The sequence below is a fragment of the Oncorhynchus kisutch genome, linkage group LG14 (genome assembly GCF_002021735.2).
Source record: "Oncorhynchus kisutch isolate 150728-3 linkage group LG14, Okis_V2, whole genome shotgun sequence".
Classification (NCBI taxonomy): domain Eukaryota; kingdom Metazoa; phylum Chordata; class Actinopteri; order Salmoniformes; family Salmonidae; genus Oncorhynchus; species Oncorhynchus kisutch.
In genome coordinates, this window is record NC_034187.2 from 60,465,718 (window position 1) to 60,480,422 (window position 14,705).

Here is a 14,705-nt window from a genome sequence, read left to right on the forward strand (position 1 = left end):
TGAGTTTGGTCTCTCCTCTGCTCTTTCTCCCTCCCTCCTTCTCTCCCTCTCTCTCCTGTTCCACTGAGTTGACCAGACTTGACTGTCCTGCACCCTTTACCCCTCTCAGTCAAAAAGCCCAAAAAACCTTTAAAAATGGAGGCAGTCAAGAAGAAGATGCTTATGTTGAAGCTGGATAAGGAGAACGCTCTGGACGCGGCAGAACAAGCCGATACTGACAAGAAGGCAGCCGAGGAGAGGAGCAAGCAGGTGGGCCAACAACATTAAAGAGAAGGGGGGGCTCTATCATGGATAGGAACATGGACACCTTGAGCGGTCAAGGAGCCTATTATAGGCTACTACTACCCTAGGGAGCAAAACTGGTTACAATGACGTCATTTATTTTGCATCATGGTCAGGTTGTATATTTATTGTACAATGACGTTTTTTCCGAAGTCTTTTTAGTGACCAGAAAAAGACGTGTGGCTGTGTCATAAATGGCATCCTAGTCCCTATATATAACACTACTTCTGACCAGAGCCCTGTTTGTATTGTCTGTACAAGTAGAAATCCAATTAACCACCAGAAAATGTAATTTTAACGTCCCATGACAAATTTTGCCCACTGGGACAGGGATGGGGAGTGGAAGTCTTGAAAGGTGAAATAGCTTATAGGTTTCCATGATGTGGCTGTGTTATTGAAAATGGTCAGCGGTAGTCATCTGCTTAGATATAACTCAGTTACAACCCCTTGGCCTGTCATTGTTAAAAGTTTAAAAAGTTCCGAAGTAATTGGTCAAAACAGATGTGAAATGTTAAACCGATATTGCAATATACTGGTTAGTGAAAGAGTCATCTCACCTGCTTTTCTAGATGTGTTTGTAACAGATTTGTATGTATGTATATGTGTGTGTATAATATATTTATACTTTTATTTATAAGGGTTTTCTTTTACATTCCAGTGATTTAATGTATTATTCTTGAAAATGAGAACAAAAGTTCATGACATTACTCTAAATACTAGAGGTGAGGATATGGTTAAGAATAGGACCGAGTTAACTGGACTTAAAAACTGAATCTAAAGTGACCCCTGTCCAGGAAAAAAAAGACACTGGAAAATTCAAAACCATGCCAAGACAACTTGATAGAAACTTTAGACCATATTTCTCTCATTAGCAAGGCCAGACAGGCTGTCTGTCAAGGCTGGAGTGGTTTAGCTAGTGATCTCTCCACTGAGAAATTGCGAAGGGCTAGACACTAGGATGGAATACGACAGGGGATCCATTCACTGAGTGATTGTCCATCCAGAGGTAGTATTTATATCTAGATGGCGTTGAAGTGGAACCACGCCAGGCCTGTCATCAGGCTTTAGGTTATTTGTGACAAGAGGACAGGTGAGGCGGCTGCAGAGACGGGTTCAAATAGTATTTGTTTTCTTTCAAATACTTTAAAAGATCTTGCCTGGCACAATGAGCCAATGGAATAGTCTCAAAAGTGTAAAACCGGCCCATGTGCCACCCCAGGAAGGCTCAATCAAATGCTCAAAGTATTTTAAAGAAGAAAACTACTATTTGAACCCAGGCTTGGGTGACAGTCAAAGATGCCTTGATGAATGGATATGGACATTGCTATGAGGCTATCAGTTAACAAATACTATTTTCACACTAATGAGCCGCGCTTTACTGTGCTGGCCTTGTTATGTATCCACCATAGTTGCTTGAACCTCATTGAAAAGGTCAAGGTGAAAAGAAAATGTCAGTCAGCACAGTACGATTCAGGTCCGCACCATAGTGTGAAAAGAGTGTGCAAATCTCACGCGCCCTTTCTCCATCTCTCTTTCCTCTTCTTGCCCTCCCTCCTTCTCTCACTCTCTCTCTCTCAGCACGAGGATGAGTTGCTGCAGATGCAAAAGAAGCTGAAGGGAACTGAGGATGAGCTGGACAAATACTCTGAGGCCTTGAAGGATGCCCAGGAGAAATTGGAGGTTGCGGACAAGAAGGCCGCAGATGTAAGTGTGTTGTGTTCTTCCTAGGTCTTACATGAAGTATTATGAGGACAATAGTATTAAGAGGACAATAGTATTACGAAGACAATGTGTAACGAGGACAATGTGTTTCGGAGGACGCATGTCTCTCGACCTTTGCCTCTTCCGAGTCCATACAGAAGATGCAGCGATGAGACAAGACTGTAATTACCAATTGGATTCCAGGAAATTGTGGAGAAACATGGGTAGTCAGATCTAAACAGATGCTTTAGTAAGTCACAAATAAGAGCTTTGAACCTGGAGCGATGCAGGTTCTGTGCAGGGACCCATTAAGCATTTAGCAAGCTTGAAGGCACCAAAAGCCTCATACATGCTCATAGTACATACTGTATGTCAAAGCAAACACACTTGTACTATGAAAATAATAGTTACAGGTGAAAAATGAGACAATTTGAAGCTGGGGAAAACTAGGTGGGCCAGATATGAGGGCCAGATTGGGAATTTTAAGATAAGTGCCATGGGATCTTTGGTGACCACAGAGAGTCAGGACACCCGTTTAACGTCCTATCCGAAAGACGGCACCCTACACAGGGCAATGTCCCCAATCACTTCCCTGGGGCATTGGGATATTTTATTTTAGACCAACGGAAAAAGTGACTGCTACTGGCCCTACAACACCACTTCCAGCAGCATCTGGTCTCCCATCCAGGGACCAACCAGGATCAAACCTGCTTAGCTTCAGAGGCAAGCCAGCAGTTGGATGCAGGGTGGTACTGACCACAGGAGGTTAAACCTGGTGCCTAGTGTCTCTCCCCTCCCTCCCATTCTTCTCATTCCCTCCGGTCACCCATCCACAGCTGCTGCTGTTTTATCCACATATTCTGACCATGATGTCATCCAGTCAAACTGTGACTATCACACTAATCATGCTACCATTTTAGGGACAATAATCATCGATATTCTCACTAGAGTTAGTCAAGTCTGGTCCTGGGGACCAGGCTTTTGTTCCAGCCCAGCACTAACACATCTGATTTAACTAATCAATAAGCCCTTGAGTTGCATCAGGAGTGCTGGTGCTGGGCTAAAACAAAAGCTTGTACACCCTGTGGGTCCAAAGGAACAGGCTTGAAAACCCCCGGATCTAGTTGCTGTTATGTTACTAGCGATAGAAACACAAGACACTACCCATCTCCAAAGTCATCAGAGCAACAGATACTATAACCATTCTGACTTTCTGAACAACACATGACATTTGGATTCACGAGCCATAGTGCCTTTACCCATACATTGCCAATGTTTTAGTTAAGTCAAGGAGTATGTGAAAACCACAGAGCCCTGCATGTTTCTGGGATGATAACTTAGTGACAGTTTTTGACTGACACTTTTAGTCCTCTTTGGTGACAGTTAATTTTGAGCAGTAAACCGCTGGAGTTAAGGGTTATCCCTCATGCTAGGAAGCTAAGATAAAATTCAAAGGTTTGGTTTTCATGCTAATTTTGGATAGTGCACACAGGCTGTACTATCTGAACGCTCCCCAAAGAATGGAATAGAATATAACAGACCTTTTCTTGTCAATTTGCACAGATATTGTTCTTTTTGCTGTGACACTAAATACAAACATAACAGACGGAGCAGGACAGGGTCAGCCACAGAGCAGCGCCCCTGGAGAAGTTTGGGGATTAAGGGCTTTGCTCAAGGGCACAGTTGCTGTAGATGGCATGTGAGTTATTGATGCCAGCAATCCTCTAGTTGCCAGGACACTTTTTCCACTGGGATTTGAACCTCCCGTTACCAACCTCCCTCTCTAACCTTGAGGCTATCACAGCCAAGACTATACTTGGGTTGCCAATCTCATCTGAGTCCCCTCCCCCTTTCTATTTCTTTACTGTTCTCTTCCTCTAGTTGTTCAGGTGTTTTTTTTTCTTATTCTACAATTTCCCTTGCATTCCCTTTGTCTCAGTAATTCTCTCTCTTCCCTCTCTCTGTATTTCCCCTCGTTGACTGTAATGAAGTGCTTTTCTCCGGACTCTAGATATAGAACAAACAGCAGCTGTCATCATAATAATTTTCCTCAATAGGGAGAATGCATGGAATGACCATGTTAAAATACCAGAGGAGCTTAGGTGTGTTGCAGTAAATAGGTCTTGTGGTGCCATGGAGTGATGATTACCCAATGACTCGTATGGCCAAGGTCATTACGGGTGTTATGTGCTCTTGTCTGGTCAGCCTGCCCTACGCTGTCTGTACAGTTATATGGCAAAATCATGTGACTGTGCGTGTGTGAGCTTCAACATTACGTTTAATGGTCTGAAAGGGGGACAGAATGGGTCATAACAGAAATAACAGAGGAGGGGGATGTACAGCTCAACATTTGAGTTCAAATGTTTCATATGAAATGACAGTACAGAATGTCACCTTTTCATTTGAGAGTATTTTCATACATTACCTTTTAGAAATGAAAACACTTTATATCTTGTCCCCCCCCCCCCCCCCCCCCCCATTCGATATGCAGTTTGTTTAGGTTGTGTTTCAGATAATGTTTTGCTCAAAATGAATGGTGAAAAATGTAATTTTTGAGTAAATGTTATTGTAAATAAGAATAGATATTTTTTAACACTTCTACATTAATGCGGATGCTACCTTGATTACGGATAATCGTGAATGATTCATGAATAATGACAATCATATCCCCAAAATCATGAATAAAGATCATACCCCAAGAAAATGCTAACCTCCCATGTTATTGGTAATGGTGAGAAGATAGCATATTTTGTTGTAGCCTCTAAACGGCATCTCACTTGCCATTACTCATGGTTCATTCATGATTTTTCTTAATCATGGAATTATTAGGATTAATTTAGAAGTGTTCAGAAACATCTTATCTACTCACTTAGAAAGAAAATTACTCCAGTCATCATTCACCGTTCAGTTACTATTGGGCAAAGCATAGCACAACCAAAACAAACTGCAATTGCATACAAAATTGTTGTAGTCACAAGCTTAATGTAGTCATTGCGTGCAAGAAATATGTCCAAATACCTCTGATTTCTTCACATGGGTGGGACCAGATACATAAAGTGATTTCATTTCTAAACGGTAAAACAGATATGTATAAATAAAATACCTCAAATAAAAGGTGACATTATGTACTGTCGTCTCATGAAACATTTGATCTCAAATCCAAAATGCTGGAGTATAGAGCCAAATGTACAATTTTTGCTTCACTGTCCATACGAAGGGGAGTGTTCTTTTGCCTGGCTACCCATACACCTTACTATATACCACACCCACGGACGTTCGTTTTTTCTCCGCAATGAGTCTGGATCTGAGGACCTCCCCGACCCTACACCAAATGCAAACACATTCGGGCAGTCTTATTGGTCCAGAAAGCGATGAGTAAAGCAGCGGTTTGAAAATGTGTCATTGGCGTTGATACTCTGATTTGGTTAGAGACAATCCAATCCCTAATTACTTTGTTTTGTACAACTCCCCTCGTGCCCCTCGTCACCAGAAATGACTTCAATGATGGCATCCTCAGACTAAATAAAGTATGTAGCGAACGACAGAGCAGTCGAAGAATTTAGGGTGCATTGTCAGGCTACATATATTTAGGTTGGCCCCCACCTTCTTTCCCCTATAGCTGGTTATGTCCTAAATATCTTCCCAAGAATAGAATCATTGTTGCATAGAGACAACTAGATCAACATGAAGCAATAGTGTCAAAGAGATTAGTGAAGGGCATTTATCCCTGCAGTGTATTCAGATCCCTCCAAATGTTGCTCTGCACTGTGTGTGTGTTTGTGACTGTGTGTGTGCTTTTTTCCCTGTGGACCTCATGCGTGCGTGTGTGTGTGTGTGTGTGTCATTTCCAGTGTTACTGAGTCTCAGAGGAGTCAGAGTTCTAAACAGTTGGGACAGACCTCTCTTTAACCTATGTGGACCTTCTGCCTCTCTCCACATGCTCGGGATTAGCGTCATAATAAGCAACGCTAAAGGACAGTTTTATGACTGCCTGAGGATGCCTAGCTCCTTACGCTCTTGTATTAAATCAAGGGTACCCAGCTTTCAGCAAGAGGGTAAAGAGCAACTCAATCTTCGCACATTAAGGAGCTCTCAAAGCTCCGGTCTTTCAGCAGCACTACTTAGCCAGCAGCTAATGGCTAAAACAAATGTCCATTCAACTCCTGCTGAAGGCATAGTTTAGCATGCAGTATTTACTAACAGCTAACACATTTTAGCATGTAGGCTACCGCTATGCCCTTTCTTACCATGATAACTACTGCTAACAAATTGTGGCTGAAATCTAGGTCTAGGAAATCTAGGTCTAGATGTAGCCTAGATGTAGCCCCCCCCCCCCAAAATCCTCAAACAGTTCTACAGCTGCACCATTGAGAGCATCATGACTGGCTGCATCACTGCTTGTATGGCAACTGCACTGCCCTCACTACAGAGGGTGGTGCGGACAGCCCAGTACATCACTAGGGCGGAGCTCCCTGCCATCCAGGACCTCTACATCAGGCGGTGTGAAGGCCTGAAAAATTGTTAAAGACTCCAGCCACCCAAGCCTCAAACTCTTCTCTCTGCTTCCACATGGCAAGTGGTACTGAAGCATCAAGTCTGACAACAACAGCTCCTGAACAGTTTCTATCCTCAAGCCATAAGACTGCTAAATAGCTAACGAAATGGCTACACTGACTATCTGCATTGACCCTTCTATAATTTTGGGGGGTCTCTATACACATTCACACACACAAACACAAAATTTGCAAACACACACAACATGTGTGGCCGTTTAACGTCGGGCTGTTTAAGATCAGGGAAGATGATTTGTTTTTCTATGAGCATGGCCTTATTTCTATGACAGCAAATTGGATGACTGTCATTCATACGCCATTTGTCCAGCACAATATAACATTGATAGGTTTAAGCTACTACATGATACTTGAATGTGACCTATACCCATCATGAGGTTGCTGTAACATAGCCTATAAATGAAACTTTAAAACGTAGGTGCACAGGTCAAGAGACAAATTGGAGTAATCAAGGTGACAGACAGTGACACACTCTTGCCTGCATCTAGCTGATCTGGGGTGTAATCATTAGTCCAAACAGTTGCAACTAAAATGAGAGTTTCTATTGGGCAAATTCAGATAGGTCCATCCCCGTTCTGTTCCGTTTGTTTCCGTTTAAAGAAACGCAACCAAATTGGCGGAATGAATACACCTACACACACAGTTCACTTTCATAGCAGCCATTTACAAACAGCATCATCACTTTGTTTGTTGAATAATTCCTTCTCACATCTACGCGCTCTCCTCCTTTCACGTTTTCCCTTTGCTTGTGGACTTCAGTGCACAACACAACATCTGTCTGTGACAAGGCAAAAAAAAATGTATCCAAGCCAAACCTTCATACCAAAACCACTAACCGCTACACAGCCTACATCATCACCATATTAGCTGACGCCGTAGTCAACATAGTTACTAGAACTAAAGTGCTATTAAACGTACTCTCCCACAATCCAATCCATTTGTATGATCACACAGTACAGTTACACCGGCGGGCCCCAGTGGAAATAAATGCATAAAACCAACCAGGATAACCTTAGCTAGCTAACATAAATAGCATTCCTCAGGTTTCGAGTAGGCTAAATTAGCTGCATTAGCTAGCTAAGTAAGTAAGTAAGTGAAAGGTAAACTAGGAAGAAGAAGAAAATACAATGAAATATGGCTAGCTCTATCTCTCTGCTACTTCTTAATTTTTGTATAAATGAATTTGTTCAAAACGGTTCAACTGTTGTCTTTCTCTGAGTCAACAACTCACCACACGTTATGCACTGCAGTGCTAGCTAGCTGTAGCTTATGCTTTCAGTACTAGATTCATTCTATGATCCTTTGATTGGATGAGCAACATGTCAGTTAATGCTGCATGAGCTCTGATAGATTGGAGGATGTCCTCCGGAAGTCTTCATAATTACTGTTTAAGTCTATGGAAGTGGGTGAGAACCATGAGCCTCCTAAGTTTTGTATCTTACACAGAGGAGGACAGCAGCTAGCTACACCATGGTGCTATCCTACAGTGCTATTGAGGCTACTGTAAACCTTCATTGCAAAACACACACAAACACCATAAATGCTGTTGCTACTCTGTTTATCATTCATCCTGATGCCTAGTCACCCTACCCCTATACATATATAATTATACCACTCCAGTATCCCTGCACATTGAAAAGATGGTATTAGCAGACTCTGGAACTGACCCTGTATATAGCTTACTTACTTTTTTGTTCCACTTGACTTTTTTAAATTTATTTTATGGTACTACTGGATTGTTGGGAAAGAGCAAGAAAGGCATTTCACTGTACTTGTGCATTGTGACAATGAAACTTTAAACGTGAAAATAACCTCAACTTAACTAAGACACAAATGTCATGGAATAATTTGTAGAATTTTTTCAATAGACTTACTGTTACAAACTTAGTTCTACATCTAAATACATCTTCACAGTTATGTAAATGTATAGGGATACTTTGGCCATAGCAATGCAGAATCACTGACCACATTTCCATGCACACCAAATATCCCGTTATTTTTCAGAATACTCAAGTATTCTGTTTTTGAGTTTACTCATATAAACATCATATCCCGTTTACAATAAAAAAAAAGCTTGTATTCAGGTTGAGAACCCTGGATAAGATGCTTCGGATATGCTGATCTAAAACGGGATATTGTGGCATGTAAAAGTCTTGTCCTGTTTACTCCCATTATATACGAAACTGAGCCTGCGCGGACCGTGAAAAACCGCGTTCTGCGCAGGCTCAGTTTCGCATATTATGTGTGCAGAGTCATCATATCTGCTTGTCAATCAAATCACTTCAAAAGGTAGACTACCTGCGCAGTTTGATCAACAATAATAATTTAGCCTACTATAATTAATTTACTATAATTTAAATTAAGTTTCTACTTACAATTTCCGACATTTGGTAGGCCATTTTGTTTGTCAACTACGTTTGATACACGGTTCTCTTCTGTCACAACGTGTTGCCCCAAAAGACAAAATAAAGTAGAATAATGTCTGACTTTGATAGAATTAATGCATTAGTAATATAGATAACCAGTAAAGTTGTCTGTTTCGTTTAGGGACCGGGGAGAATATGCAATTTCTCCAAAACAGTGGAATGATTGTTCCTGTACAAAATTGAATTGGATTTATTTTGGGCAACATACAAAAACAACAAAATGCACAATGCGAACCCAGAGGATATCACTTGAAAGTATTAATTAAAACGCTTGTTTCCAAAGTGGTCCTCAATGGTTCATCGTGTGTGACTATGCGCTTGGTATGTGGACATTTGTCCAAATGTCATGAGTTTGACCAGTTTTAAGGAAATTAAAAGCTGATAAAACGAAAAAACACTCTTCTGATAAGACTTCAGCTCGTCTTGGTTGCATATTTTATGTGGTTGAAATACGGTCTGCTTGCATAACGGTGTAAAAAAACAACAACATGAATTTGCATTTTCTCAAGATATTTATCCACTACATGTGAGAGGTTATAGGCCTACAGTCGGTGTCCATATTTGTTACTATTCCATTTAACCCATGTGAATTGAAATTAGGAATATTCTGTTTATTCATGACTACAAGGATACTTATGATAAGAATATCAAAGGTGCATGTAAACAGCTTATCCCGAAAAAACCTTAGCGGGATATGAGCTTCTATTCGGAATACTGTGTGCATGTAAACTTGGTCAATGTGCAGAAACTCTAAACGTCTAAAATTGTCTCACAGTGCCAAACATGTGGTCTGGGGCGACACTTGGTGGTCACAACTGGACGTGCAAGTGAACAATCAATTCACCTACTAAGAACCATTCACACCACACGAGTGAGTAACAAGGTCGGAAGAAAACAAGGAGGGACTTCCTGGACTTGAACAATTAGAAATGCTTATTTTATTTTTCTCTTGGAAACTGTTTTAATCTTTTCAATTGAGTGCCCTAATAAACACAATCCTGGTAGTGAGAGACAGGAAGGGAGGGCCAAGACCTGTTTGAAACACAAACACCTTCACAGCTCTGTGTATTCACTGAAATGGAAGAGTTCAATCCCAATTCATAACACTTTATCTCACAAGGAAATATTATTTTGGGCATAATTGAATTATTAGCTAGGCCTGATGTTTTCATAAGCCATCTTTAAACCAAAATTTAACAAGACAATGTGCATTTTCTTGTTTTATATCACACTGAATTTAGTGATGGCTCACAAGTAGTGACTTGATTTGTGTGTGTGTTGTGGTGCATGTCTCAGCATCCTCAAGTTGTTGTGCAACAGGAAGGAATGAAGAAGCGGTCATATTTGGTATCTGGAGGCTTCAGGTGTAATGTGTTGACAAGCAAACAAATGTACACATACAAAGCAAGTAGTCACATATGATGAACAAGTAGGCATACCATACAATATAGCCTGTAGATAGACACACACTTACACCATTCAAACAAATGTGTACTAAATCGTGATGTTTGAGATGACATTCTCATGCAGGTGAATCCCCCCTTACATGTACTTTCATATGCTACCTCGGGAGTGGCTTGGAATGCGAGTGATTTATAAATGAAACGTCACTTCACCTGGTCAGGACACGTGTAACCAAGGGGTGCTTTCCGGTCGAAGATACATTGTGCTGACGGGATCATTTTTAAAACTTTCCTTCTGGGGACCAACTAGTGTTCTAGGGGCTGACTCTGGATCAGCATTCCAGTTTATTGTCTACGCCAGACATTTGGGTGTGGAGCAAGCCGGAAGTGGGTTGAAAAGGAAAGAGCTGAACCAAGCGGGCAGGGCATAGTGATTTAGAGACAGGGGAGAGAACGGACAGCAAATCCCTTGTTAAGCCAATTTTGAATTCATTCATTCATTTATTCATTTGATTGAGCTTAAATTATAACCGCGTGCAATTGAAAGAATTCGTCCCATTTTTCACAGCGGAAGCCAATGAATTAGGACTGTTAGCTTGCCACGTCTGTAGAATAAAAAAAACATTTTTGCGTCTTCCTGGTAAATGTTAGCAGCAGAAACTATTTAAAACATCTAACCGGATTAGGCTACTTTGAAAACACGAATTTTGGACGAAATTCGGTTAGACCAGTGTCAATCTTAAATGCGTTATTGAGTGTCCCTGCTGTTTGGAGGAAGAACGCATATTCCCACGCCACTACAATCAACGTTTGACCATTTGGCAGGGCGTTGCTGCTTTTTTTCCTCCCGTTCTGAAGAACTCGTGCCGAAGTTATAAAACTTTTTTAAGGAAGGGGAAACAAACTAACTAGGACTAACCCACTCTCACAAACAAAATAAAATGTCTGGAAACAACAGTATCGACGCAGTTAAGCGAAAGATCAAAGTTTTACAGCAACAGGCAGATGAAGCCGAAGAGCGAGCTGAACTTCTTCAGAGACAGGTCGAGGTGGAGAAAACATCAAGAGAACAGGTAAAATGATATTTTTGAATCATCCATCGACATTACCATTTTTTAAAATATATTTCTTTGGCATTTTGACTATTAGATCGACGTGCGCAGATAGGCTACATTGTTTCTTTTTAAAAGTATACTACCACTTGGCCTGGGTTGTCATTCATGCAATTAACACCCCCGCCCTACAAGGAGCCTATTGACATGGGACTTTTCGTAGCAGGTTAGGACAATGGTACCCAACCGTTATCCGTTACTGTACCACCACCAACATTTTACTGTGCCGGAGAACACCTGAAGTATCCTCTCGTGCATTTTACCAGTATATTTATGGCATCATGAGTCGTAGACCAAGTCTTAGTACCGCTGGTTGGGAACTACAGGGTTAGGAGAGCATTTTCGCTAAACCTTTTCCTAACCTTAACCTAATTCTCCTAACCTGCTACGAACAGGTCATTCCTGGTCGTAGCTGTATCGAAGTGAGGTGTTTTTAGGTAATCTCCTATTGACACCTATCAGATGGGATGTGTATTGTTGAGTAACATTACAAAGGAATTGTTAGTGGAAGGTGTTGCGCAACATGGGTGGGGGCTTTATGACCAAATTTTTGAAATTTAAGTCATTGAGGGACTGGGGCTTAAAGTAACTGTCCAGTGTTTGCGGACATGACCTGTAATTAATTACAATATGGGTTTAATAGTTTTGTTAATTATGTGTGTTAAAACAAATCTTTTCTGTGTTGGAATGGTGTGGGCCTATACACATTCAAAATATGAACACAAGTAGACCACTAATTGGCCAGCTCATCCCCATACGAGTATCTGATGAGTCAACAACATCATTTGGTTGTGAGTTAACAGAATATTAACTTTTAAAATTTAGATTTTCACTGGACAGGTACTTTAAGCCAAATACACTGAGGGGGATTTGATAAATGCCCCAGATGAACCCTGTTAGTGTTGATTGTATTTGTTTTGGAACTGGGCTGCTTTCCAGACTTGAGCCAGGTGCCCAGTTTTGGCTGAAGGTCAAGTCTGCTCAAAACAAAAGCGGTGTAGGTTAAGCACGTGGAGTAATGAGTAGGATTCTGTTTTCACATGCAAAAGTGATTGCTTTGGATAAAAAGGCTTTTATCTGCCTTCCCAATGAAACTAGTTTTAAAATGCAATATATTTTGTGTTTCCCCAAGCAGAGAGGCACGCCACTGCTAAATCGTGGCCGCCCCATGAAGACATTTTACCAAAGAGTCAAGTCTACAAAACTTAGTGCACTCAGTCCATAACATATATTAATTTTAGGGGACAAAACTGCATTTAAATCCAATATTTCATCAATGAGAGTATTAGCAGAATGTAATCTACCTCCATCTTCTCCCCAGTGGTGTGAGATCTATCATCTGTTTCATACATTTCCTTCAATTCGCAAGAGGCTGAGACACAACTTTCCACAACTAAGTTACCTTATAGCCTTTCTCTAAAATTGATTAAATAAAACCTTTTCATCACTCTTCACACAATATTCAATTTTGATAAAGCAAAAACAGGTTTTTAGATTTTTGCAAATGTATTAAAATGAAAGAACAAATCACATTTACATAATTAGTCATACCCTTTACTCAGTCCTTTATGCACCTTTTGTCAGCGATTTACAGCCAAGTCTTCTTGGGTATGACGTTACATGCTTGACGCACCTGTATTTAGGGAGTTTCTCCCATTATTCTCTGCAGATCCTCTCAAGCTCTGTCAAGTTGGATGGGGAGCGTCGCAACACAGCTATTTTCAGGTCTCTCCAGAGATGATAGATCGGGTTCAAGTCTGGCCTCTGGCTGGGCCACTCAAAGACATTCAGAGACTTGTCCCGAAGCCACTCCTGCTTTGTCTTGGCTGTGTGCTTAGGGTCGTTGTCCTATTGGAAGGTAAACCTTGCCCCAGTCTGAGGTCTTGAGCGCTCTGGAGCAGTTTTTTAAAATCAAATATCTCTTTGTACTGGGTTCGAGTCCAGGCTCGGTCGCGGAGACCCGTGGGGTGGCGCACGATTGGCCCAGCGTCGCCTGGGTTAGGGGGAGGGTTTGGCTGGCAGGGATGTCCTTGTCCCATCGTGCACTAGGGACTCCTGTGTCGGGCTGGGCAGAGTGCACGCTGACACTGTAGCCAGGTCTACGGTGTTTCCTCCGACACATTGGTGCGGCTGGCTTCCAGGTTAAGTGGGCATTGGGTCAAGAAGCAGTGCATGATGCTGCTACCACCAAGCTTCACCGTAGGGATGGTGGCAGGTTTCCTCCAGACGTGAAGCTTGGCATTCAGGCCAAAGAGTTCAATTTTGGATCTGAGAGTATTTGGGTGCCTTTTGGAAAACTCCAAGCTGGCTGTCATGTGCCTTTTACTGAGGAGTGGCTTCAAAAAGTGACGGTAAAGGACGTGTAGGATTCTGTGTTTTCACAAAAGTAATTTGATAAAGCTTTATCCGTCTCCCCAAGGAAAACTAGTTAAAGCTTCAAACATTTATTTTCTGGAAAACCCGGCCCAGCGTAATAGAACTCCCTCACTGATAACGCGCAGCTGTAGGAACACTGGCTTGTGGTCATTGTAGTTAATTACCACATGTTCTGCTCTTAACTAATACAAATATTGACCTGTTACAAATTACATCTTACATCTTCCAAAAGTTAAAGCTTGATAGAGAAACGGTGCGTTGAGCTCACAGAATACAAAGTAACAGATTCTGCAGTGTTGTGTTACACTGAACATAACCAGTGTACTGGATGGATGCGTGTGAGAAAATCAAGGTGAATAAATGGTAATCTGACTGGAGCATTGAGTCTAGCCTCCTACGTCGGTGGACAACGTGAGATGTGATGCAATGTTAAGTGCACTATATAAGTCATATCATGGCATATACAGTAAATCCTATGTTGAAAGAGGGGTTGAGGTCAATTCCATTTAAATTTGAGGCTAAATGCCAGTATATGTTCAACTTTTTCCCTTCTCCCCCTCCCTGATACAGGCTGAGGCTGAAGTTGCTTCCCTGAACAGGCGTATCCAGCTGGTTGAGGAGGAGTTGGACAGGGCCCAGGAGAGACTGGCGACCGCTCTGCAGAAACTGGAGGAGGCAGAAAAGGCTGCAGACGAAAGTGAGAGGTCAGTGGAACACAGCGCACGTGAACAGAAAGGGGAAAACACTGTAATTCTCCAAACACCACTGTTTTAAAGGGATACTCTGGGATTTTGGCAATGAGGCCCTTTATCTTCTCCCCTAGGGTCAGATGAA

At 41.6% G+C, this 14,705-nt stretch overlaps 1 protein-coding gene across 9 annotated transcripts in view; it reads left to right on the forward strand.

Annotated features, from left to right (window-relative positions):
• The window catches only part of LOC109903558 (tropomyosin alpha-3 chain), a 34,808-nt gene continuing 20,103 nt past the window's right edge, over positions 1–14,705 (forward strand). For 3 of the 9 annotated variants that reach the window (XM_020500336.2, XM_020500335.2, XM_020500334.2), the window contains exons 1-3: positions 2–249; positions 1,861–1,986; positions 14,442–14,575. In XM_020500336.2, coding sequence (XP_020355925.1) covers positions 136–249; positions 1,861–1,986; positions 14,442–14,575 — 374 coding nt within the window. In that variant the 5' untranslated portion in view covers positions 2–135. Of the gene's footprint in view, positions 250–1,860; positions 1,987–10,594; positions 11,457–14,441; positions 14,576–14,705 lie in introns of those variants that run through there. The other 6 variants (XM_020500342.2, XM_020500341.2, XM_020500338.2 and 3 more) reach the window with 5 other exon arrangements.